Source organism: Taudactylus pleione, unplaced genomic scaffold, assembly GCF_031769625.1.
Source record: "Taudactylus pleione unplaced genomic scaffold, aTauple2 ptg000065l, whole genome shotgun sequence".
In the NCBI taxonomy this organism is placed as follows: domain Eukaryota; kingdom Metazoa; phylum Chordata; class Amphibia; order Anura; family Myobatrachidae; genus Taudactylus; species Taudactylus pleione.
In genome coordinates this window covers 14,645,610-14,671,846 of record NW_028284467.1, presented here as the reverse complement: position 1 = coordinate 14,671,846, position 26,237 = coordinate 14,645,610, and the positions used below count along the sequence as shown (strand labels likewise).

The window sequence follows — 26,237 nt, the reverse complement described above, 5'->3', positions numbered from 1 at the left end:
TGTGAGAAGCTATCCAGACGGCATGGGTCAATATCTCTCCTGATGTCTTCTGTCCACTTCACTGGACTAAAGGGGATCCTACATGATACTAGGTAGCTATCTCATGACTTTTGGAACTTCCGTATACATATGCTATAAATACTACATACAGGACAATTACTGTATGGAACTTGAAATGAGCTGCTCTGAAAAGTCTACATATCATACGAGTGCTAGAAGTGGCAGTGTAACAATGTTTATTCATATAATAAACACCACTGCTGATACAGAAGGGGATTGCAGGCATCTATAATGTAAACTTGAGTTCTTTGTGATAAAGTTACATTATCCTATAATGCAATTGCATGTAATACAGCGATGATTAATGGAGGGCTGTGTACCTGTCCCTGGATGAGAACGAAGCCATCCTGTGGGTGATAACAGTTCCTGCCATTTGGAAGCAGACAACCAAGCAGTTCATGAGAGAAGCCACTTACTTGGTAAAACTCTACATCTAACGCAGCTATGACTGTGATCATTAGCAATAACACAACATAACATATGGGGGTGATTACCATTACGCTGGTTGGAGGAATTATATTCCTAATGATTCAACAGAGGCAACAAAAAAACTGCAGCCGTCAGTCATCGGCTCCCTCCAGCACTGTGATACAGATCTGTAAATGTGTGTGATAGCTGTTAGTTTAGGCCTCTGTAGGCCTCCCATGTTCCACTGACCAGGACCAGTTCCAGGTGGAGCTGTAACCTGTGCCAGTAATGGTTGGCGTCCCTTCTAACCCCTGTGTGTGGCGGAGCCAGCATCTGAAAAGGGGACGTGGCCTAATTTCCATAGACCATCCACCCTATAGGACGTCATTTAGAATGTAAGCTTTCACGAGCGGGGTACTCTTCATGTGCTTCTCCTTCCCTTACTCATACGATCATCTATTCCAAACTCCCCACAAGGGCACCTAACGCTTGGTTGCTGACACCCTGCTGCTTTTGAGTGTTATGATAGATATTGCAGGAATGTTTATAAACTATGGACCTCATTCAGACCCGGACGCTATTTGCGCTCGCTCGTTCAGAAGAAAGGGGTGGCTATTCAAATGAACCGTTCGCTCTTTGCGGTCTGTTCACGCCTCTAGGTCTGAACGAGTGTACAAAACATGCGGTCGTTTTTTGGAAAACTACGCCCCCTGGCCGCTCGCATCCTACGTCATGTCCGCTATTTATTAGATTAATCGAGTACATCGACCAGCGTATGAACTGCTCGCTATTCTTGTGGTTGGTTTTTCCTACCGCAATCTTGCGAGCAGTTCTGACTATAAAATAACCCAGTGACGTGGTCAATGACACTGCTGTATTAATTATGCAGACCCATAAAATGCCCGTTTTGACCTTTAAGCACGCCTACGCTCGGATCTCCACTCCCCGTTTTCAAGCACCTTCCCCTGTTACCACCCACATACGCCTCCCCCTGTCACTCAAAATAGCAGGTATTCGCTATTTAGCGAACAAACGATTTTCGGCCGCACTGACTGGTTCGCGCATGCGTATTACGATCCGTACGCATGCGCAGTTGTGCAAACATCGCTCGGAACGAACTGAATCAAGCCCAAAGGCCCTCAGAGTCGATCGCTAGATATAAGCGGTCGCTCTGAATGAGGCCGGCCGCTTGTGGTGTGAAGTGCGGCCTCCTGGTCGCTAGCTAAGCTGTGGGTTACCACCTACAGCTCTAGCGAGCGACCAGGTTGATGGTCGCGATGGTCAGGACCATCGCGACCATCGGGGCTTGCGACGAGACCCTAAGGTTAGGTCTCTGCAAGCGCAAGCCCCAGGGAGCTTCCTGCTCTGATCAAGCAGGAAGCTCCCCACTGACATCATCGCTGATGTCAGTGGGGCCGCCTCAAAATGGCAAGCGTTCCGTCGGGAACGCCTCCGTTTGGCCGGCCACCCCCCCTGCCCACCTCCCAAACGGGGCAAGCTGTCAATCATCATCGACAGCTCGCCCCCTTTGATGCGGGTCTCGCGCATGCGCACGTCGGAACCAGCTCCGACGTGTGCATACCCAGTGGGCAAACATCGACCCGGTTGCGAGCGCTCAGCGCTTGCGACCGGGTCTGAATAAGGCCCTATGTCCTTGTCCTGCATTGTTTTGTACTGTATGTTGCTGTCTTGCTTGTTCATTTGTTTATGTACTTTGTGAGGTGCTGCAGAACCCTTGTGGTGCTATATAAAGGGGATGCCGACGGTCTTAATACCGTCGCCGAAATTCCGATAGGTCGGGTTCCCGGCAGCAGTATCCCGTCGGCATCCCGAAGGTAAGTATCGGGGTGCAGGGGGAGGGTAGCGTTAGCTAGTGGGGTTAGGCACTAGGGCATACCCTCCAACATTTCACAGGGAAAACCCGGTACAGGGGCTTGGTCACATTCAAAAGGGGGTGTGGTTATATGTAAAGGGGAGTGTCCACAGGGGCTGTGCTCTGGGCCTGATTCAGACCCGTTCGCTATATGCGTGCACTCGCAAGTGTCCCGATGTTCTGCGTACGCGCATGCGCACGCTTCATTCTGCGCGTGCGCGAACTACTCACTACGATCGCATACCGCTCGTTTGCCCAGCTAAAGCAGCCCAGGGTAATGAGTGATAGGAGAGGCCGTTTGTGGGTGGTAACAGGGGCAGGACACTAATAACGGGATGTTGGAGATGCGAACGCAGGCGTGCCCAGGTGTTTCAACGCGGTTTTAGAGGCGTGTATAATTAACAGGCAGCCTCATAGTACACGTCAATTGCCATTTTTTTACACTGGTTTCCTCGCAATGCTTGCGGTAGGGTAAAGCTACCTCAAGCACTGCGTTCACATCCGATGATGCTCGATGTACTAATGTTTTAATACACTTCCTGGAGATGACGTATTGCTGGTGGGCGGCTCTGCCTGTGCAATTGGGTGTTCGCATACACAAAGTGGCCTCATGCTAAGACATGGTGGGTGTGCTTATGCCTTGGCGAGCGATCGCTTCCCGTGGCGTCACTTTGAAAAATTTGCATATGCATCTAGCGATCGTACGCAGATAACGACCGGGTCTGAATCAGGCCCTCTATCAAATGAATACAGAATCAATGGCCCGTGACTCTGGGAGAAGTGACACGCTTATCTTACCTTACTCGCTCCTACGTTCTTCTGTCTGCTTCGGGCGGCTCCTCACACAAAACCACACGCCCGCTGCGGCTCCTCTCTCTCATTCAGCGTGCCCTCAATAAAGTATTCCTTTGATCACTGAAGCCGGTGCGGAGTGATCATGACGTCACGCCGCCCCGGCTTCAGTGATCAGAGGAAAACTTTATTGAGGGAACGCCGGCCAATAGGTAAGGAAGGAGGCAGAGCGGGAGGGTGGCTGAGTGAGAAGTGACTCATGACGAATCACTTTACTCACTCTATTGGGCAGCGGCGGTGGTGGGGCTGTCACTGTCTGCATGTCAGGGTTGGTAATAGCGGGCAGTAGCAGCAGTGACAGACGAGCCCCCCTAGTATTCAGGCGTGGGACACTGGTGGCCCTGCCCACAGGTACAAAATGGTACAGCCCGTTTGCCGGTACAGACCTTTAAAAAACGGTACTGTACCGGCTAAATCAGTATAGTTGGAGGGTCTGCTAGGGGGAGGGTTAGGCATCGGGGTGGGAAGGTTAGGATTAGGGTACAGGGAGGGGAGGTTAGGTTTAGGCACTGGGGGGGGGGAGGTTAGGTTTAGGCACCGGGAAAGGGGGTGTTAGGTTTAGGGAGCAGGGAGGGGGAGGTTAGGTTTAGGCACTGAGAAGGGTGGGTTAGGGTAGGGGTTTGAAATATACTCACCATCGACTGCTATGGGTGTCGGGATTCTGGCTGTCGGGATGCCGCTGTCGATATTCTGACTAGCGGCATCCCGTCAGCCGGGATATTATACCAAACCCATATAAAGGATAATAATAATAATTAGAGCAGGAATAGTGACAAGGTGCAGCCTTCTCCATCAGATCCTGTGACTTATAGTTCCACAAGAGCTGGAAAGTCTATTGCCAAAACCTGGATTACATTTTGTATTTTACTATATACAGTATCTATATCCATTTATATTATGATTTTATAGATAGCCTACTGATCAAAACATGTATCCAACGAATCAGATTTATTAATCTTTCATCAGGGAATAGACAGACAGATGTATCACCGTCACATTTGTGTTTAGGATGCAGACAGTACAGACAGTATTCCTCTATACAGCCTAATACAATGTTGTTTCTTATGTGTGATTGTTGTGACCAATATCTGCTCTTCCTCCCGTGCTGCTTCCGGTCATGTGACAGCAAGTGCCGGGTGGGCGGAGCTTTGGCTGCTGGATCTCACGGTGACTGATACCGGCTGTTGTCTTGGGGGATATCCCGCACCTCTGACCGGCAGGTGAGTGACAGGCCATAACCTGCCGACGCATAATAACATGCCCCGGCCCGCTGTCTGCCGCCCGCAACAAACGTAGAACCCTCCGTACTGGCGGATGCTACATAACTGTAATTCGAGAAACAAAATATCAACTTGTTAAGTCCCCGCCCGCACGCCTTTTCCTCGGGGGTAAATACGCAGCTGCCCATGGTCACTGTGCTGTACAGCCGCTATGATCAGTGTACTATGCTGCGGCCTCTATGTAGTGCCACCTCATGTACTCCATCCACAGTGCTGAGTCCCGGTACCCAGTCTCACTGCCCAGTGCCCAGTCATGTGCCAAGCCCACTCACAAAGCTTCTTTTCCCTACAGTGGGATTAGTGGCCATGCCACTGCGGGCTGCCTGTCCTCTTCACTTCCAGCAACCGGTAGGTGCTCACTGAGCAGGACAGACAAGAACTGACTGCTCTCTCTCACTTATGTCTGCACCTTGCAGGGATTCAGTTCTTTTTTTGTTTTTGCCCAAACCAATTGCATAACATGGTTGTTTAATGCAGCAAATCCATATGTGGGCAGCACTTTAATTGGTCCATCTGGATATTGCACCTCCCTATACCTGGATACTTTAGTCTACAGCTAAAATAATTGAGCGTGTGCTGTATAATACAGCTACAGACCTGACCATAGTACAGTATCTGGTTTTATATTGACTAATTGCCTAGTAATTGGATTGGCTTCTGGATACAGTTCTCTAAATAAGTACAAATAAGTATTGTGTCCTAGGTTTCTACACCAAAATGCTGCTCAGGAATTGTTCTGAAATGTTGCTACTTGTGGGATTGTATTATTATTTACTACCGCCAATATGCATTATGATTTGCAGGTAAATGTAATATGTGAACATATGTTACACATGCAATTATGTTTATGCCACAAAGATTATGGAAGGTACTTCTTATGGTAATTTACTTTGTAAAGGGATGAAATGACAGTAATACATACTATAGTAGTCATACCACTGTGTAGTGGCAATACACATTACACTCACCTGAATGCCCAACCAACAGTTTAGACTTGGACATATGTGCAATCATTACAAATCAATGGAGTTGTAGTACCATCGTGCATTGTTTATGTGAAATAGCTCACTGTCACTGTTTACACCAAATCATCTTTTAAAAGTACACCACAATTTCACTTTTTTCCATATTTATTTTTTTAACACGTTCAGGGGGTTTATAAATAAATAGATTCACTAACGCTTCTAAAGCCGGTTACACATTAAAGGATGTGTGTACCCAGTGATGCGACTGGCAACCCCCCCCCCCCCCCCCTGCCGACAGGCAGATATGTTGGGCAGCTGGTACACATTAGACGATCCGGGGCCTTACAGCCCAATGTGACGGCACCTGCCGCATCCCACTGCATGGGGTCATCGCATCATCTGATTGAGCTGCATGTACGGCCGACCTGACGATGCGGCTGATAACCCCACAGGAACACGCAGTGCCCGACATAGTGGGTACACACTTGACAATTTAAATGATTTGTTGTTCCGATCCGTCGGAACGAGCAAAAACGTTCAAGATATCGCTCATTGCGTACCCAGCTTAGGGCCCGGTACACATCAGAACGATCTCTTCACGATTTGTCGTTTCCAGGCAAATTGGAACGACGAATCCTTCATTGTGTCATGGCAATTGCGCTCTCCCGCGAGTCAGTTATGATATCTTCTGGTTGGCCATGCTGCATGGTCAATCAGAAGCCTTCTTGTACAACGCCATGCTGTCATTGTACATTGCGCTGTCGTACCACTGCTTCGTGCAGTGTGTACGCACGGTGTGATATGTCGGGGCGACAGATCGGCTGGGAACACATTGTTCTAATGTGTACCTGGCCTAAAAATGAAAAATGGTAGTGTTGCCCATAGCAACCAATCTGAATCTGTCTACCATTTTCTAGGATGCAATAAAGAAATGATAGCTCCGATCTGGTTGGTTGTTATAGGCAACAGCTCCAGCTTTTGTTTTAGAAGCTTTATAGTAAATGTACCCCTGGGGCTTTCAATTCATAGGCAACTCTTACTAAGGGATGTCTGTGCAGAGTAGAATTGCTGGACATGGTTGCATATTCAAACATCTTGGCACTTTTTTATGGTTTCCCAAATATATTATCAGTGTTCTGTCACCCAATGGAAGTGAGGGGTGGGCATCATTAAAGTTTCATCTATAATTAGTGTATGTTAAACAAACCAAATAACAAGTTGTATACTGTACCCAATCATTTACTAGAAGTTATTTTGAAGTCCTTCATATTATAAAGGGACACTTTTGGTTTGGCACATGCACCCTAGAGTGGTGTTCGCACGGCATTCTTGGGTGTGATTTCTGCAGTGATGTTGGATGGTCACAGACCGTGACATCACTCTGTGGATATAATGGGCCACACAATGGCAAACACACAGGGAGTTTCACCACTTGTCAGATGTTTTTTTCTGTTGTGAAGTTTAACATGAGGTTTTTATTTTAGTCTTAAATCGGTAAAGTAGCTCAGATATGCAAATTCTCATTTGCTGACTACGACTTCCACAGCCCAGTGTTTTGTTTAGTTTCACTGTATTAGACTATGTGGATGTGCTGGCTAACTTGTAGCACGCTTGCTAATGATTCTAACCATATACAAGGTCAATTTTATTATAAGCCAAACTATACACCAAACCAATCCAGCAAAGTGCACATTTCTAGCATTTCTGTAAATGTTAATAGGTACGTAATAAAATAAGGGGCATACGTTTTGCCCTATATAATGTTTCTAAATGAAAAAGATAACTCAACTATGGTATCAAAAGTTAATTATATCAATTACGGCTTTGCTTAAAGTTGTATGGAGAAGAATTTTAATCCCCATTTTCCACAAACCTCAAAATTCTCAGTGGCACCTTCCTGTACAGAGCATTTCTGTTACATAGCAGACTCGCACTGCCCCACTCCTTCCTGTTCTAGAGGGATGTAAGATAGGCAACGTTCCATCCTCTACATGCGCCAGAGCTGAGCGGAGGCAACGGCAGGTGACGCCAAAGTTATTCGCAACTCTGTTGCATCTCCACTTGTGGCTGAAGGAGCATAACTGGCTGGTTACTGGGCTTTCGCACATATGCTGAGTTTAGGGCATGTCAGCGGAATTGCAGGCAATGCTGTGCTGTCCATATTACGCATGTTTTAAATTGTACTTTTGTGCCAGGGATAGGGGTGATGATGACGACTATGAAACCAAGTGCACGACTGCAGAGATGGGTATGACTGTACATAGGGGACGAATATCCACAATTAGCTCAGTGCATACAACATGGGTGGAATTATGACTGACACTGCTTCGTCCGCATTCAGTTTAAGTGCTAATTTCAACATTATTAAAGCTGAAACTGATTTAAATGTCCAATAATAGACTTACCTGGTTTTCAAACTTCACTACCTAAGTCTGTTATTGCGTTTCCTGAGTAATTAGATCTGACATGTTCACCTTTGGGTGTATTTCTTGTTATCACTTGTTCCAATGCTCGTGACTATTATATTCTTCACCTTATCTACAGAATACTCCATCTCTAGATAAAACTACAGTATGCCTTCTCTTTGGCTAGTCTAGCACTTTAATGCAGCCTGAAAATGCAGTTTTAGAAGCTGCTTTATTTATCATTAAATATTTGTAGAATATTCCCCCAAAACACCCGTTTGCCCGCAAATATAAAGTATCCCCTTAATGTTTTATGGAGGGATAGCAGTAGCTATCTATTCTGCGGTCCAACAATTTCCAACAGCAGCCTCAACCCCCCTAGGTTTCTATAGGGGATCCGAGGTTGTCAGATTTTCCTTTGCATTCTGGAGCTTGGCCACCGCAGCTGACGCTAGCTACAGATCAGTCATCCAACACCCACCCTGGCAATGTCCACCGCACATGCGTGGTCAGTATACCACACATGGGCTTAGGAGAGGAGTGATGACCCCACTGATGCAGTCACTTCACTCCGATCACATCGCAGGGACAGACTCCTCTCAGAGCCCATCCCTGCATGTGCTATTTCATACATCCGGGCAATATTATCGTATACTACAATGCCATCGTGAGTGCTAATATCGCACCCAGATCACATTGCGGTATGTGAACATTGATAAATAGGCCCCTTAGTAACACATATCTCTGTGTGATAGTGTAATAGAAGCAGTTTATCTCTCACATTGCAGCTGTGACAACGCTGGTTTCAAAAGTTTCTCTGTTGTGACGGGGAGACCGTGCTATCTAAAGGAAAGCAGTTATTGTTTTATTAACCTACACACCTGCTACCGTACTCCACATTATGTGCAGACTGTTGGACATGTTATAACCTTTAATGTTTTCATTAAATGTTGTTCTGTATCAAACAGATGCTGAACACAGACTATGGGGTCCATAATGTCTGCATACACCAGTCGTGTGACACCCTGGAAGCAGGCTAGCAACTCACGTGTTGAAGAGGAGGATGATCTGTTTGATGAGAAGGACAGGGAGGAAGACATTGCTCAATTTCCATATGTAGAATTTACAGGCCGGGACAGCATTACCTGCCCATCCTGCCAGGGTACTGGATGCATTCCAACAGGTGAGGCACAAGGAACTAATGCTGCTGGTCCCTGGGGCAGATTTCTTGCAGCCCGTCTTCTCTAGTAATAAAAAAAAGATATATACTTTCCATATGGTAATTTACTTGGTAGTATAAGCATAAAACAATGAGCAACAAAATGACCTTTATTTCTATGTCTGAACTAGGCTTAATTTCATCAAATGTGTTTTATCTATAACAAGTTCACACACATTTTTTAACTTAAGAAAAGTTTTCAACTTTTGCCTTATGGTTGTTCTTGGTTTTTGTCTATTATCATTATAAACAAAAATTCCCTATAGATAAGTTCTTGTTTTCCTAACTGCCTTTGTTTTATATTCATTATATACATGTGCCTTGTTTCAGAGCAAGTGAATGAGTTGGTTGCGTTAATACCATACAGTGACCAGCGACTGCAGCCCCAGAGAACGTAAGTAAAAGGGAGAGTGTATGTAATCTTTAACCATTCAAGGGTTCGTTATATATAAAGGCATTATGTAATGATTTGTGGATGCAATGTTTTTATTGCTTGGTATGAAGGCTGCACCACCGCCTACTGCCATAACCTCTGCACCCCCACATCGGAGTCCAGGAGTCTAGCACCTTTTTATTTTTATCTGGGCTCCATAGTTAGTCTCTCAGTGCTGGCTAAAAATGTGGTTGTATGGTGTTTTGGAGCGGAGAGGGGGTGTAAGAGAGCTGGAACACCAATGAAAGCCACTTTCACTGACTTTACCTTCATTTGTCTCCTCGTTTCACATTGGTCCTTTTGTTTTTTAGCCATTCTAAAGATACTAGATGTGATAGTTCAAGAAGAAAAGCAAACTCTGCATTCAAGCTTTTCATTTATGTTGCAAGAACAGTCATTTCCTTTATCACAATGTCCTATTTAACCTACAGTGTCTTTGTGCTCAGAGCAAGAAACATCACGTGTTGTGTAATTTTTTTTTTTTTTTTAGTTTTGAATAGTTTGTATAACACCACCATATTATGCAGCACTTTACAGGGAATATTTAATCATAATTAATTTCATGACTATATATCTAACTTGTGTACACATTTCTCAACAGGAAACTTTATGTCGTGCTTTCGGTTCTGTTATGCCTGCTAGTATGTGGCCTCGTGGTGTTTTTTCTGTTTCCACGCACTGTTCTTGTAGAGGATGGTGGCATCAGAATGGTGAAAGTGTGGTTCGATAGTGAAAATCACATTGTGAACCTTGCTATGACGGTACGTCCTTTTGAAGAGATTTACTTTACTGGTACAATTATTTCTATGTGCTAAATAAATGACTAAATATATACGTATATACTCATGTGCCTGAAAAACTGAGACGCCTATCTAGTAACGCTAGAACCCCCTTTCCATTGGATTACAGCGTTAAAACAACTGGGCATGGACTCCTCCAGCTGTCAGAAGTGCTGTGTAGATAGTGTACACCATGCATCCTACGGAATGGATTCCCTAATATTCGCTGGTGGGGGCACCCTGCCATTGGTGGCACGTCGAACCGCATCACACATGTGTTCTATTGGGTTCAAATCCAGTCAAAGAGGGAGGCAAACTCAAAAGAGGTATACTCCTCCAGCCATAATCTGGTGGCTGTGGTCCTGTGTGGCGGTACATCGTTGTGCTGAAAGAGCCCATTCCTGTCTGAGTGAATGTGTGACATTGAGGAATGCAAATGATCTGCAAGGATGGTTACATAGTGTCTGCCAGTTGGTCATGTCTGTAACACCATAACAGCCACTGCTGCCCTGGAATATCCCTTGTTGGCCTGCAGGGTGCTTTGCCTTGTGGGGTTTTCTCCACGCGCATAATCATCCATCTGCTCAAAACAGTTGGAACTTTGATTCATCAGAACGGGCTACACATTTCCAGTCATCTTGCGTCCAATGTCTGTGTACAGAGCCTTCTGCTGTGGGGTCAGCAATGGGACCCGAAGTGGCAGTCTGATCCTGTACCCCATAGAAGAAAGTGAATATTGCACTGTTCAATTGCTAATGTTGCCTGTGGCCCCAGCATTAAATGTTGCTGTTATCTGAGGTTGAATGTTACAATGCATGTCAGACGACGCTGTCCATGATTGTCTAGAGTTATTTTCCAGCCCAGTGCTGGATGCCTTCACTGATGTTGTGTAGTCGTGGTACACCCTTGAAATTGTTGAACGTGAAAATCCAAATTTTCGTTGTATTTTGAAGATAGAGACCCTGGCTCCTACTATCAAGCCTCGTTCAAAGTTGCTTAAATCATGACATGCTGCCATCTTCACTGCAAATTATATGACAACAGATTGCAGAGATATCTGCCTATACAGTACTTCAAGATACAGTTTTAAAGCAGGGATGTGGTGGCATGTACTGGGAATAGAAGGGACTGTCTCAGTATTTCTATATTGTTTGTGTATGTATACAGGTTGGGTCTCCCATATCCAAACTGCTTGGGACCAGGGGTATTTTGGATGACGGAATATTCCGGATTTTGGAATATTTGCAAATCAGAATGCAATATCTTGGGAATGGGACCCCAATATACACACAGAATGCATTTATGTGTTCTATACAACTTACACACACAGCCTGCAGGTCATTGTATACAGTATTTTTAATAATTTTGTGGCTCAAGCAAAGTTTGTGTACAGAAATGAAATTCCTTTGTTTCATATACACCTTATACACACAGCCTGAAGGTAATTTTATACAATATGTTTAATAATTTGTGCCTTAAACAAAGTTTGTGTACATTGAACCATCAAAAATCAAAGGTTTCATTGACTTAGTCATGCCAAAATAATTCCGTATTTCAGAATATTGGAGACTCAATGTGTGTGTGTGTGTGTGTTTGTGTAGATGTATGTATGATGTGTGTGTGTGTGTGTGTGTGTGTGTATATATATATATATATATATATATATATATATATATATATCTCCCATTATAATACTTTCAGTCCACTCAGAATATATTAGCATTCCCTCTTGTTTTGGTACCTATTCTCAAGCTCTAGTTCACTGAAGCTTTATGTACTATTGAAGACAAAGCTGTTGCAACTATACAATAATCAACATTTTTTTTTTTTGTAGCTGAAGTCAAAGTTCAATATTGTTTTTTTCTTAAAGTTTCCACTGTATTGTAGCTTTGTTAGTAATACTTGACATGTTTGACCCTTTTTTTGTTGATGTTAGAGGGTCCATAGGTTAATAAGCAAATAAAGAGGGGTGCAACGCTAAATAGTCTCTACGGCACATTTTTTTAAGTTTATACCAGAACACGGATCATACTGGGGAGACCGGGAGCTCCCTTTCATATACATGGCACTGCACCATGATCAGAGACTCGTGTAACCGCTGATAGATTGAGGTGAAGCACTGTGATAATGAATGAAAACAACATCAGGCGGCTTAATGTGTAATAGCACTTATTAACAAAAGCTAATAAATAGTAACAGTGCTTTTTGTGTTTGCAAAAGGCGCTGATAGTGACTTGTGTGTTTTAAAGGGGTCTGGTCACATGACTGTTACAATGAATAGCAGTGCAATTAAATTACAAATGAGGTTTAATAGACTGTCCTTACAGTGTATAATAATGTTACTGGTTCTCCTATATCTCCTTCCATTTGATTGGGGGTGCAAGAAACCGTACGGCTTATGGTTAATCTTCCCGCTGACACCCCTCATCTGCCACCATTTATTCATATATTTTACCACGAAAGTTGAAGAACAGATTTTGAATGCCAGTTCTGTTATACCAATAAAAAAATAAACATACTCCAGATCATTAAGGTCAATAAGGCTGCTTTATTGTACAAAAGATATGAAAAGTTTATATTACGAAATGATACCACATTGCTGTGTAACATAAACATTTTTTCCTCAGGATAAATAAAGGACAAATAAATTGAAGTATCTTTAAAATGAACACTTGCTGTAAATTATAATGAGCCACCGAGTGTAAACTAGTCCTTAATCCCCGTATTGACAGGATAATAATCCCAGTCCTTTTTAAAGCTTGGCTAAATCTGTGTCTTGTGGCTGGTACGTTAGCTCTATCATGTTACAGATTGTTAGCTTTACATAAAACTGCATAGTAATTGGTACCGGTAGTTATCTGTTAAGAAAAATTGCCTGGGATTGTACATATTATGTTATGTGTAACTGTTTAGTTTTTATCCTCTGATACACACTTTCACCTTATCTTGCAACTGTGTACAGTATACATCATTTAAAAAAATAAACATTTTGTCTACCATCCTTGCACAAATCTACATTTGTATATTTTCAATAAGTTAAAGGAGTTCTTCTAGTAAAGCCAAAAATGGATTGTTGCCACTATTGAAGAAACGGAACAACCTGGTGTTCCAGCGGTGTAGTGAAAACTGCTTGTATACCTGGCGTCTGTCTCCGCTGTACAGGCTGCTGTGCTGGAGAGCATGGCAAGATGTAGTGTTGGTAACCGTTTGATGTTGTCCAGACTCTAGGAGAATATAAGAGCAGTGTTGATAAGTCTCTATATTGTAACATATTTCATATTTGGATTTGGGTGGAAAACCCATTTATAGAAGTATTTGGCTAATTATTTACATTATTACCAAAGGGACAATTAGAATTATTGTAAATATATGTATTTCTCCTCTAAAAGTAAACTACTATAGATTGGCTGATTTCATGATTACACCTCTTTGAATATTTGAAATGTATTGCTATGTATGCACTGTTCGGTTAGTACAAAGGGCAATAGAGCTGGGTTTGGTTGTACCAGGTTAAAGCCTACACAATTTTGTTCTGATATCAAATATGCGTTGTTTTCTGTTTACAGAGCACACTACAGATGACCAATTCCAATTTCTATTCAATATCTGTAGACAGCCTGATCAGCCAAGTACAGTACATGAACACTGTCATTGGAACCCAGCAGCAGAACAATGTGTCCGTTATCCAGCCACTTGGCCAGAAACTGGTAAATTACATGGTTTTATTGTATTACATTATGTGCATTGCTGTGTCTGCCATGTGCAAAAAACTGATTCTTTAGTGTTTGAAGAGCTACACACAGGTATTCCAGATGAGATCGCATTCAGCTTCAGGGTATTAGTACTGAGGAAACTGTGACTTGCAAGTTTGACATACTATAAGCAGCACATAGTTAAATAAATACAGCCCTTACTATATAATAAAAAGGAAATGGAGAACGGAAATAAGGTAGACGACCAAATGCTGTGCTGCAATGATGGAAGATAACGTTCCCAATACAGTCTTTCATTGTACATTATAGGGAGATGGTTTTTATTAAACCTTTCTTAGAGATGAGGTTTTAATCTCCTTTTTTATCGATCGCTACAAGATCCTCATTCTGCAAAAGCTCCTAAGGAGAAAATATTTTTGATTTAACAGAAAATTTACAATGAAACAAAGTTTTTATATGTGCAGTCTATGATAAAAACCTCCCTGCAGGACATTCAGTAATAGGTTCCTCTGATTGCATTTATAGTGAACAACAGCTGCCGTCTCCTCATCTGGAGGAATGAATTAAATGGCTGACAGTTGCTTTGCCGGATACTTTCGGCAGCAAATAGGATCCAATTCTTATAGGACCCAAAAGTTCCTGGTACCTTATAAGTGTTGATTCTGGTGAATAATAATCAGGGGAAAATCATTCAATTGAGTCGACTCAGCAGAGGTTTCAGAGGATGGAACTTTAATGCAGACTTTGTTGCCAGTCTAAAAAAAAAAAACAATTTGGAAAGTTATGGATAATGGGGAGATTAAAGAGCTAAAGCTATTACAAACTGTACTTTTCCCTTTTTTTATTAATATATATTAAAAATGATTACTGTAGAATGGAAGCATTCTTATAGATACCAATTTAGTACTTCAAGAGTAAATCACATGTAAGGGAAACCAAGGTGTGGAATACACCACCCTGTTACAAAACTCATGTCTTTGAAAATTTACCAGAACTGATCTTGGGGAGGCCTGCACCTATAGTAACACCCGTCCCAAAACGTTATGTGTTTGTCGGTTCTTAAAGTAGAAGATCTAAACTAGAAGATAGAAAGATTGAAAGTGTTCAAAAAAAGTCGCACATAATGACACAAGCTGCATTCAATCCTGTTGCTGTTGAAATATCTTCTGGGGCTTGTGTTTTAAGATTTCTGATCTTGAAAGGAATATTTAAGATTAAGTAAACACGTGAACTGTTAAAAAATGGTTTAAGACCTACAAAGAGCATCCTAATTTATGAGTGAAGCATTTGATGCATCACATTAGACTTTAAGCCAGTGCGATGGCTTCAACTGTGGCAGTTCAACTAGTTACGCCACTGGATAGAGGCTATTCACGCAAACCATAAATATCTCTTCCATAAGAAGGGGAGTATAACATTGGATAGAAAGTTGAAACTCTTAGTGCAACGTTTTCACATGATACATCGGTCTGGTATTCACAAGACGGATTTAGTGGGCTGAGCAGAATCCGCCAACAAATAGGTTTTAAGGAGCAAAGTTACATAGAACTGGTTCTTTTGTGGTTTTTCTCACTGATGCCAGTAGGAGAAAAGGTGGTAGACGCACACACCAATTTCCTGGATGAGTGGTTCACAACAATTACAGACACACACTGGCAGTTGTGGAAGGAGAATATGGGTTACATTCCCTAGAATATTCACAGAGAAACATATTTCAGAAATTGCCACTTCCAGATTCAAAGGCCGGCTATTATGGACATCCTAGAAATGCTGCTAAGCCAGGATGCCATTGTCATAGTTCATGCGGGTGTATCTGCATGCGAAACGCTATGTTAGTGTTACAGCTGCTGACACTGTAACTTAGCATTTCACATGCAGACGCACAGAGAACATAGGCATGCTGCATATCATTTTAATCTGCAGAAGCTGCTTGTGCTAACTATTCACATCACTCTGTGAATAAGACTCATTTGAAGGTAAAAAGTCACACGAAAGATGCTCTGCACTCCCGAGGCACACGGAGCTCCCGTGTTGTGTGGAGCGACTTGTAGCACATGGAGGATAGATGTCTGTGGACACATCTGTAGTGTGCATACATCCACTGTGGTGCTTCTGACTCTTCATCAGCCCCATTGTGTGCCCTGGACATATGTGTAACTACTTTGTTCCAAAAAGATAAAACCTATTTACATGTGAATATTAAGTTTAATGTATCTCATGATAAAGAAAGTTTGGGAACTAAAGGGTCCCGTACATCTGCCAGCCAATTCACCTGATCGGACCTGATCCCCCGGTCGGAAATGCTGACTGGTGGTCATCGATGGTCTCCGATCCGGTAGGGCATTTGTGAAATTCAACACGTAAAAATTCCCCGATTTTGATTATCACAATCATATATTTTGATAGTGAACGGAAAATTAGTGAAATCCAACATGTTTGATTGGTATACAATCGGGAAACCGGCTGCCTTAATGCCGGCTTCCCGATTGTCATATCCCGGCGAGGGTGAAATGCCGGGCATCTATATCTAGACGCCTGTCATTTCCCCGACGCCGGGAGACAGACGTCCGGCATTCCGATCGAAGGGATGCCGGGCGCTGCGAGCGGACAGCCGCGGGTGGGGGGGGGGAGGGTTAGGTTTAGGGCACCCGGGGGGGACTTAGGGTTAGGCACCCCCCCGGGGGAACTTAGAGTTAGGGTTAGGCACCCCCCTGGGGCTTAGGTTTAGGCAGCGGGGAATGGGGGATTAGGGTTAGGTACTGGGGGGGGAGGTTAGGGTTAGGCCCCCCTAAAGAGGGTTAGGGGGGTTAGGTTAGTTTATACTTCCCTTAGGGACGATCGGGATTTCCAGCTCTGTCGGGCTTCTGCTGCCGGGCTCTGCTCATCTGTCGGCCAGGCGCTGCCGGGAATCGGCCGGCGGTACTTCATACCGATTCTGTTTGATTTCAACGATGCCCCGACCCCTGCTTCTGGGGATCTGTGAATTGGCCCGATACATTGCACATTTATGGGGGACTTAACACAATAGATCTACAGGTGGTACTAATTAATCCTGAGGATAACTTGAATACATGCACTGTTAAAGATTCCATGAGGAATGAGTTTGAGAAACACTTGTCTAGATCATTGTTCCCAACTCCAGTCATCGGGAGTCCCTAACAGTGCATGTTTTACAGAACTCCTCAGTATCACAAGTGACATAATTATGTCCACATGTGGATCTTTTAATATGTGTCAGCCAGTAATGAAATACACCTGTGCATCCACTATGAGATCTGAAAAATATGTGCTGTTAGGGGTTCTCATGGACTGGAGTTGCGAAACACTGGTCTAGAACTTTAGTGGCAAAGATGGAGACTCCTAGGAGTAGATTTATTATAGCCATATCTTACACATTTTGTTTCTACCTTGTACTGTGTATGTATGTGTGTGTATATTTGGTAATTATCAGTGTGCAGAAATTAATGACCATTTATGTTTCTTAGGTGAATTTTACAGTGAAGTTGGAGTTGGGTGGAACCTTATCTTATTTATAGTAAGTATTTTACCTAGATATGTTATTGCCAAAACACAGAGCAAGACACTGATTATACAAATGTGTCCTCGCTCGTCTTTGCTGCAGTCTCGTTTTTTTGCCAAAAATCACTCTGAGGACCATATTCAATTAGAGGCGAAAAGTATCGCGGATTATGTAATTTCGCCAGGCGGAAACTTATCCCCATATTCAGTTCCAAAGACTTTTCGAGTATGCAAAAAGTCAATCCAATGTAATCGCCGGAAAAGTATCGCCTATGGATAGCAGGCGGAAAAAAGTGCAGAATTGCAGTTTTGGGGGGCAAACTTCGGGAAACCCCACTGCACCCATGGGACAGTCCCCCAAAAATAAGCTGTGTCCAAAAAAAGTTGGGAGAAAAACTTAAAAACTAGCGAAAATAGACTTCTGGGGGGACCCTAAGTATTGGGCAGGTGTTTTTTGGATTGCAGGTGCTTGCGGTAGGTGGATTTTTTACGTCATGTAAAACATCACTTTAGCAACTTAAAAATTTGCTAGCCCCCATTTTCATGTACCCCAAATTTGCTGGGAGTAGTTATTTTCTCCAAAAAATACTGCTTAATGCTATTCTTCACCACTTGTGTTAATGCGCTAATTGGCAGCAATTGTCACAACTTAAGTACCCCAAATACATTCATTAGGGCTAATCGGGGGGATCTATAGTGATCCCCAATGTTAGTGCATCTTTTTTGGGGGGGAATTGGGCTAATTTTCCCATTTCTGATAGCACTTTCCGTCTTTTATGACATCGCGTCTTGCCGTTTTCACATCCTTTGGAATTGAATAGGGCGAATAGCGGGGGTGCGCCCGATAAGTTTCTGTGTCCAAAACACGTGATGTAGGCGGTAACTAGATTCCGCTATCGGCGGCAAAATTGTCGCGGCTAATTGAATACGGCCCTAAGTTGCAATGTGATACGACTAGGACACACAAGTAGACTGTGCTGATTAATCTGATTTGTGACACTTGTTTATCTGTGTGCGACTTAGGGGTATATTTATACAGGGAGAGTTTTTAGTAATAGAGACCAATCAGATTCTACTTAACATTTAACTAGCACCTTCTAGAAGACAGTAGCTAGTTTCTGATTGGTTGCTATGGGCAATATCTCCATTTCTAAAAATTCTCACTTTTTAGTAAATCTACCCCATAGTGTCTCAATCAGCATGCGAAGTGCTACAATGCACTGGCCACAGCTTTTTTTCCATGCCAAGTTCCGTTTATAGTCTCAGTCGCACACAGATATACAAGTGTCACATATGAAATGAATCGGCACAGTCTCCTGGTGTGTCCAAGACGCATTTTCTGCAAAAAAAAGACTCCCACTAGCAGAGGTGCACGGGATCTGATGGCTCACCCACGCCAGGCATATCACGCTGCATGTGCCATGAGGCTAGATGTATGCATACACATCTGTAAATGCTTATACAGAAGGTAATTAAGCTGAAATTTTAATACACTGCTACTAAACGTTGTCATAGGGACAACCCCCATTATATGATGCAGTGATTGCATGAGACAAAAATTATGTGTGTCTCTGGGACCAATCATTAAAAAAATGTTTGTGTAATTGCCAAAACTGAGGGGAAATACAAATATGGTTCCCCCACCTGACATCATACCTCCCCATAGATCCCTTAAATGCACTTCAGACCTGTCCACAGGCCCCTAATATATCAATCTGATCCCCGTCCCCACATGATGCCCCTTAAAAGCACATGGCATCATACCTCCCCACAAATCCCTTAATTGCAGTTCTGACATCCCCACAGCCAATTAAACACATCAATCAGACCTTCCAAGTAATCGGCCACAAGTCCCTAGTTAAATGCACTTCAGGCTTCTCTACACACATGCCCCTAAAATCGGCTATTGCCGGTTGATTACAACATGAAACCCAGAAATGGTCACCAAATCCTGACTCCACCTTTCATACAAAGCAGCTTGGTGAGCCATTGGAGGGGGAGACCATGCAAATTAGCTATTGCCAACGGGGCTCACAGCTGGATACTATTGGCCACCCAGTGCATCCTGCAGTACCTACTCTTCTGTCAAAATTGAGTCCGTCTCCAGCTAGAAATAGTAAAATACGTGTTGTGGCAAGTAAAAGCAATCACTGAATAATGGAAGCAGAGATTGCGGGGGTTAAGATTTACATTAAGTGTACACATGTGCAGGCCCCTCTCCATCACAGCCCTTTTTTCCTTTCCCTCTCTGATGAGAATAGCAGCTTCCTCTCCTCCAAGGCCAGCAGTCTCTTTATCTCACCCTCCTTCTGCTAGGAATAGTCGGTCTCTCTCAGTAGAGTGCTCTTCACATTTTCCTCCATCGTCCCCTTCCAGCAGCCTCATAAACTCAGTGAACCCCCATGTATCAGTCACACAGGCACAGCAGATCCCCCTATCGCTGCCTGTTAGTGGTCCAGCAGCTGCTTTGCATCACCCATCCCAAGTCCCTGTAGCTGCTTCTCAGTCCCATACAAACCACCACTCTTCCCATCTCACTGGCGGAACCACATCTGCTTTGTAGGTTGGTACCTTTAGAAGCTGTAGGTTGCAAAAACTGTCGCAAAACAGAGGCTGAATAGTGGGAATGGTTATTACCCGGCTGGTCCGGTGAGTACCGCTCAGTGATTAATCCCCATACTGCAGGAGCCTGCCCCACACTCAATGGCTCTTGTGAAGCAGAAGGGAGGATGGGAGAGCACCCTCTTCACTCTTCCTCTGATTCATTAGTCAGTGCCTGCAGCATCGATTGGCAGTGTGAAAGACAGTACTGTTTATTGGCGTCCTGTGGGGCCAGATCCCCAGCTGTCATTGTCGCATAAAATACACGCTCTAGCACGGAAATGTGTCCCCTGGGAGGGTTCCACTAATGGAGGTCTTTATAGCTTCCAGGGCTCCTGGCTTCCCTTGGAGTTGAGGGGTTATTGATTTTGCTCCAAGAAAAAAGGGTCTGATGTGTGTCTCAGCATCCCACTGCTCCATAATGGCTGATTATACAATATTCCAGGTTAGTCTGGGCATACCAGGCAAGGATGGGGTTAAGTCTTTCTGAACTCCACACTACTCAGGGCGATTGGGAGTGTTCTATTTGCTCTGTATTTGTTATTTCATTTAATTACATTTACTTACTTTATTCTCCTTTCAGAGGTTGATGGGAAATTCTTCTGTCATTTATGTAGTGAATAGCCTGCTACAGAGCAGATTACTGCTGGCTCAGCGGCCTGTTCTGCCTGTACAGCAGTTTTTATATAGTAGCTCAGATTACACGTAGCAGCTATCTGTAAGCAAAGGGGACAGATAGGACATTGTGTTCCACAGTCTATTATCACTGTGTTTAGTAATGTCTGGTTTGTTACATTTCATTCATTTACCTTTTCAGAAGTTTAACATGGGAGCAGAACAGTGTGATTTTTTATGTATCTGGTTATATTTGAAATTCAAATTTTTACCTTTTTTTTTTTAAATTTGTTATGTAGATCTTTTGGTAAGTGTTTTGTGTATATTGGTAAGTGTGTGTGTTTTGCGTATATCTATTGGTAAGTGTGTGTATATCTATTGGTAAGATTGTTCTGTTCCTTTTCAGTAACTTCTGCACTTTTCAGTCGGTGAAAGTTCACAACATCGTCGTTTTCATGCGGTACGTAGAGATTTCTCTCTGTGTTTTTGTTTTCCTTCAATGTTTTATATTACTTCAGACAATGTCATTAAGAAAGATGAGTGATATGCTGATTGTTCAGATTAGCCCACAATCCTATATCGCTGATGGATTTGTTTTATAACAATTTGTTATTTAAACACGAAAACTTAAATTCATTAAGAAAACCCCAACATCCAGGTCCAGTACCAAAAGATTATCCTTCTTTTCACACATGAATGATCAGCCATCTGTTTTAATTTGTACAGAAAAACTGTGTAAATAAGTTACTAACTTGCCATCACGCTCATTAAAGAGAGCAAAACAAAGTAAATAATAGCACGGGCGCCAATTTCCTTTTCACTGTAATTTCTTTCCCGGTAGTTAGTGGACAGACCCACTTGTTTATGACTGACCATGTTACTATATCCTATAGCTTGCCAGTATATTATTTGTTCAGAACAGTAGTATGGCAGCTGGAAATACACTCAAGATCCGCTTCTTTATCAAAGCCTTCCAGCTGTCATTCTAACTCATTGATCCGTGCTACTGCCTCTCCCCTATGTCACCCCTGTGTGCCAGCACTCCACTTTAGATTGTAAGCTCTCACGATCAGGGCCCTCTTCCCCCACTTATACCATAATTTCCTCCCCACTGACTGCATCAGCACCAAACCTTTGGGTTTAGCCATCTGGCTGCTTATTTGGGTATTTTGACTGCTGATACAGCAATGTTTATAAACCTTGTCCATGTTCTGCAATGTGTTTGTACTAGAAGTAATTCTCTTACTGTTTATGTACTTTGTGAGGTGCTGCAGACTCCTAGTGGTGCCATATAAAGAATAATAGCAAATAAAAGTGAATACTAGACAATCCTTTGTACCAGACCTCTGCCCACAAACCGTTAAAGAAAGAACTCCTCCCACAGCTAAATCTCTGTTTGAGGTGGAGGTAGAATAATACTTACCATGCCTGTGGCAGTCATCAGGTTCCCAGCTGGCTAGTAGTTCATGTAAATGGGAATGTTACAGTGATTGGGGCCCCCTAGGATCCTGCAGGGCAAGTATACTTTTATATTAACACCCCCAGTTTCATATTGTCCCAGTAGCCATCATTTTAACATAGTACTTTTGTATTTATTGATAAAAAGCCCTTTAGAGCTTTTTTCAGGGGCTATTAACTAGGGCAGAGCTCCGATTAACTCTACTTTATTGGTTACACACTGATGTGCTGGAGAATTAGGTGGGTGAGGACAACATTCGTTTCATGCGCAAATATATTAATCGGTAATGCATGTGGTTTTCTTTGTATTTGCAATGGTATGAAATGCTTTTAGTTGTCCTTTAAGTTGGCAACAAACTTTTCCTCTTTCCCATACAGAACATCGGTGAAGTTTTCCTACATTGGACACACGTCGCAGAGCTCCCTGGAAACATACCAATATATTGATTGTGGAGCTAATTCAACATTACTAACTGACCATCATGCTCTATAGAGAAAACGCACAGAAAAACAAAGTAGATAACCGCACGGTCACACTTTATTTTCCACTGTGATTCCCCCATAGACCGCATTAAACTAAGAGCACTGCAGGAGCTTGTCGCACAACTTTACTTTAGAGAGTGCTGGGATCTTCACGGACACTTTTTAATTGTGCAGTGTTTGTGTAATCACAATAACTTAACTAATTTATTTTAAAACAATTCTGGGAAGCAGTATTTTGTCTAAAAAAAAAAATAAAAAAATCAATGGCAGTTTTCTAATCGGCATTATTTTGTATTGCACTGATGGACCTCTTTTCTGTACTTTGTTTTAATGGATTGTGAATACTCTGGCCTTTACCTGGCAGAGGACTTTTCAATTTTAAACCCTGTTTACATTTGAACCTGTTCGTGCCACACACCTGTATACAACCATCACAATAAATAGCACAAGGTCTCCTAATTTAGGTATATTAAAAGCGCATAAACTGCTAAAATACTTGTGCACCAGACAAAGCTATCAGAAAAAATGGCGGCAAATTTGTTTTCATTGATTTGTCTAGAAGCTAATTTCCTTTAATTTTGAGTTTGTTGTGGCCCCTATAATATTCAATTATATAACGCAAGCTAATAGCAATACTGGAATAGCCGTTGTCCTTATAGTTAATATATTACATGCACTGTAACTGAAAATATGGGATTGCATATGCTAGGTTTTTAGTTTTATTTCTCTGTACGAGATAACCACAACTGCAAGGAGATGATATTGGTCACTCCCCAGTTATAATGGAACCCACAACCCTTTCCAGCCTATGTTTCTAAATTGTTATTTGACCACTGTATGCCACAGACAAATACAAAAGAAGCTCACAATCTGAATGCAATCTTGGTAAAACCTTTATAAAAGCTCTAAAAATTCTTGAAACTGAATTTTTTTAATGCATATGTAATATCTTTGTTGGGCAAATACTAAAAGGGAGAAGTAGAGGAAAATGTCAGGGTTACCTCTGATTTATCAGATTATCAATTTAACACTGGATCAAGGGATGGTGATATGCACTTTTCCCTCCAATGGTGCACTACAACTTCCAGCATGGTCTATCAGCTGCTGTTCACTACAGTTTAATAAATTCTGAAGAGCTGCAGGTTGGCCACCACATTTCCCACTATTAGATTCTTGATAAAGTCTAATCTTGTCTGTTCTACAACAGTGCAACTAGATATTTGTGAAATCTGTCTATTGTGTTGAGAAACAACATTTTACTACTGTCTGATAGATGCCATTTAAACTTTTTTTTTTTTCATATAATTCAGCATTGATAAAATGTATTAAATAACAGTTAAAATGGTTCTGCTTCATGGTTAGACCAGCACTGTTTCACCAGCTGTGCAGGAGCTGCTGGGACTTCCAATGAATGGAGAAAAACAGTTTGACTACATATGCTCTCAGTCAGGGTTTCTCAATCTGTAGTAACCCAATATAACAGTTTCCTGTATTGGCAAGGGATAATATATGCATAATGAATGTTAAATAGAACTAATGAGCTTGTTAAACATTATTGATACAGAACATACGTATCCTGTTGAGTAACCCTGTATTACTTGGAGACCATCTTTACTTCTCTCTACAAATACATTTCATCAGGCTAAATTAACATATTTAAGTTTTAAAACCTGTCCTGATGCTATGCTGCAGTGCTGGGCTTCAGGTTCAGTGTCCAAGGTGATCACTGTCAGTACAATCTGATGTCAACTGCACACAGAGGTCAATAGAAGTCTGGCTGCGATTACCAACATACTGTTGGATTTCAGTTGCATTAATATGTTCTATGCTCTGCCTCACTGAGACTAGTTGATATTGCCTGTGATTTATAAGCTGGGTGTGGAAGAGAAAAGTGGCCTATCACCATACACCGTGAAAGGCCATTAATAAGGGGGGAAAGCACATAATGAATGCAAACATGGTCATTTTATTATCATTATATAGAGTATGCCGAGTGTTCTAGACATTATGGCAAATGTAACAGTCATTTATTTTCATTTTCCTAAACTTAGTAGGGAAATGAAACCAGTCTCTCTGGTTGCTGTGTGTCAGCACAATTATGCTACTGTATCAGCTTATTATTGACTAAAAAATAGCACTTTGCGCACTTAACACAAAACGCCCAATAGATCCATGTTGTGTGTAATTCATGACTAATAATTTGACCTGTTTTCCCCTCAGAACAGGAAATGTTTTTTTTATTTTTTAATAAAAAAAGCACATTGCAACCTTTGTCATGAGTTATTACACTGATTTATGTATGTTTGATTTTATAACTTGCTTCAAACTCTTAACATCACAAACCAGACATCGCACCAGCCTAAGTTTATTTGCAGTTTGTTGTACAATAAAACTAGTCCTTAAATGCAAGCGTGAATGTGACATTTCCAATTTAAGAGTTTGCTTTTTGTTTACATTAGAGTTGTACATAATTGTATGTTAGGTACAAAGCTGAAGCATTTTAGGTTTGAACAGAAGCTTCATAGTACTACTGTTCTTCATGTCCTGCGCACACACAAATTTACTGTCATTCTTTTCTTAACTACATTTAATGCTCACACTCTTGACAGTTTGGGCTGTATACATTTTTGTTTTTGCCATGTTAATAAAATTAGTTTGTGTTTAACATTGTGATATTTTCGTTATTTGTTCAAACATATTTTAATGTATCAACCAGAAATGATTGTATTCTTGTTTTAGTAGATTGAAAGGTCCCTATGAAGTATTTTATTCATTTTGTTTAATGAATTATTATCCTTTAATACAATCACTGTTACGAAGTGGCAAAACAAATGTACATTTGGTTAAAAAAGGTGTATCGCTGCAGATAAGAGGAACTTGCTTGCTAGCACTTAGATCTAAAGGAGATGTGTTACAACTGTAATGTATGTACTTGAAACACACTGGTGAGATATATATGTTGGGCCTGATCAGAGTTGCACGTAGTTCTGAATGCGGACGGGTTAAGTCAAAATCCTGACAGATTTTGGTACACGTAAATATTCTAACCCCTAACCCACCCCCTAGTGCCTAACACTAACCCTCCTCCTAGTGCCTAACCCTCCCCTAGTGCCTAACCCTTAAGTTAATACCGTCGGAATCTGTCAGGAGTGTTACCGTGGGGATGCGCGGTAGGCATTCTGACCGTCGGGATCCTGACTACATCCCAAATGCAGATGATTGTGATGACTGATGCATACAGAGCTTACTAGGTGTTGCATACACCAAGATGCCTATGGCTCGACTACTGCTGTAGAAGCATTTCCATATTACTTTTAATGTGGTTGTAGCATGTATATGCCAATGCGTATGCACTTGTGTCCAACTCAGAATCTGGCCCTTTTTATGTATTTTCTTGGTATTGGGCCAAAAACTAGAATCCGCACTGCAAGCTGAACTGTGGTAGGGGTCTGCACAGATAAGTTATCCCAGCATACCCAGTATGGAGATTTACAGATTTTACCTAATCCTATTTTCTGTCCTCACTGCTGTTATATCTTACTTGTGTATTATAATATGTCAGTCTCAGACCTCT

The 26,237-nt window shown here is 42.2% G+C and overlaps 1 protein-coding gene across 2 annotated transcripts; it reads left to right on the top strand.

The window, feature by feature from the left end:
* The first annotated feature begins 4,294 nt into the window (after window positions 1–4,294).
* Window positions 4,295–25,328, top strand: TMEM106C (transmembrane protein 106C). 2 transcript variants are annotated; one of them, XM_088465960.1, is made up of 8 exons: window positions 4,295–4,413; window positions 8,812–9,026; window positions 9,393–9,456; window positions 10,097–10,256; window positions 13,841–13,981; window positions 17,473–17,522; window positions 21,129–21,182; window positions 22,559–25,328. In XM_088465960.1, exons 2-8 carry the CDS (start codon window positions 8,828–8,830, stop codon window positions 22,671–22,673), a joined length of 783 nt encoding a protein of 260 aa, XP_088322086.1. In that variant the 5' UTR covers window positions 4,295–4,413; window positions 8,812–8,827; the 3' UTR covers window positions 22,674–25,328. The 2 variants fall into 2 exon arrangements, with proteins under 2 accessions (XP_088322086.1, XP_088322087.1); XM_088465961.1 differs by lacking the exon at window positions 4,295–4,413 and adding an exon at window positions 4,587–4,821.
* The last annotated feature ends 909 nt before the right edge of the window (window positions 25,329–26,237 follow it).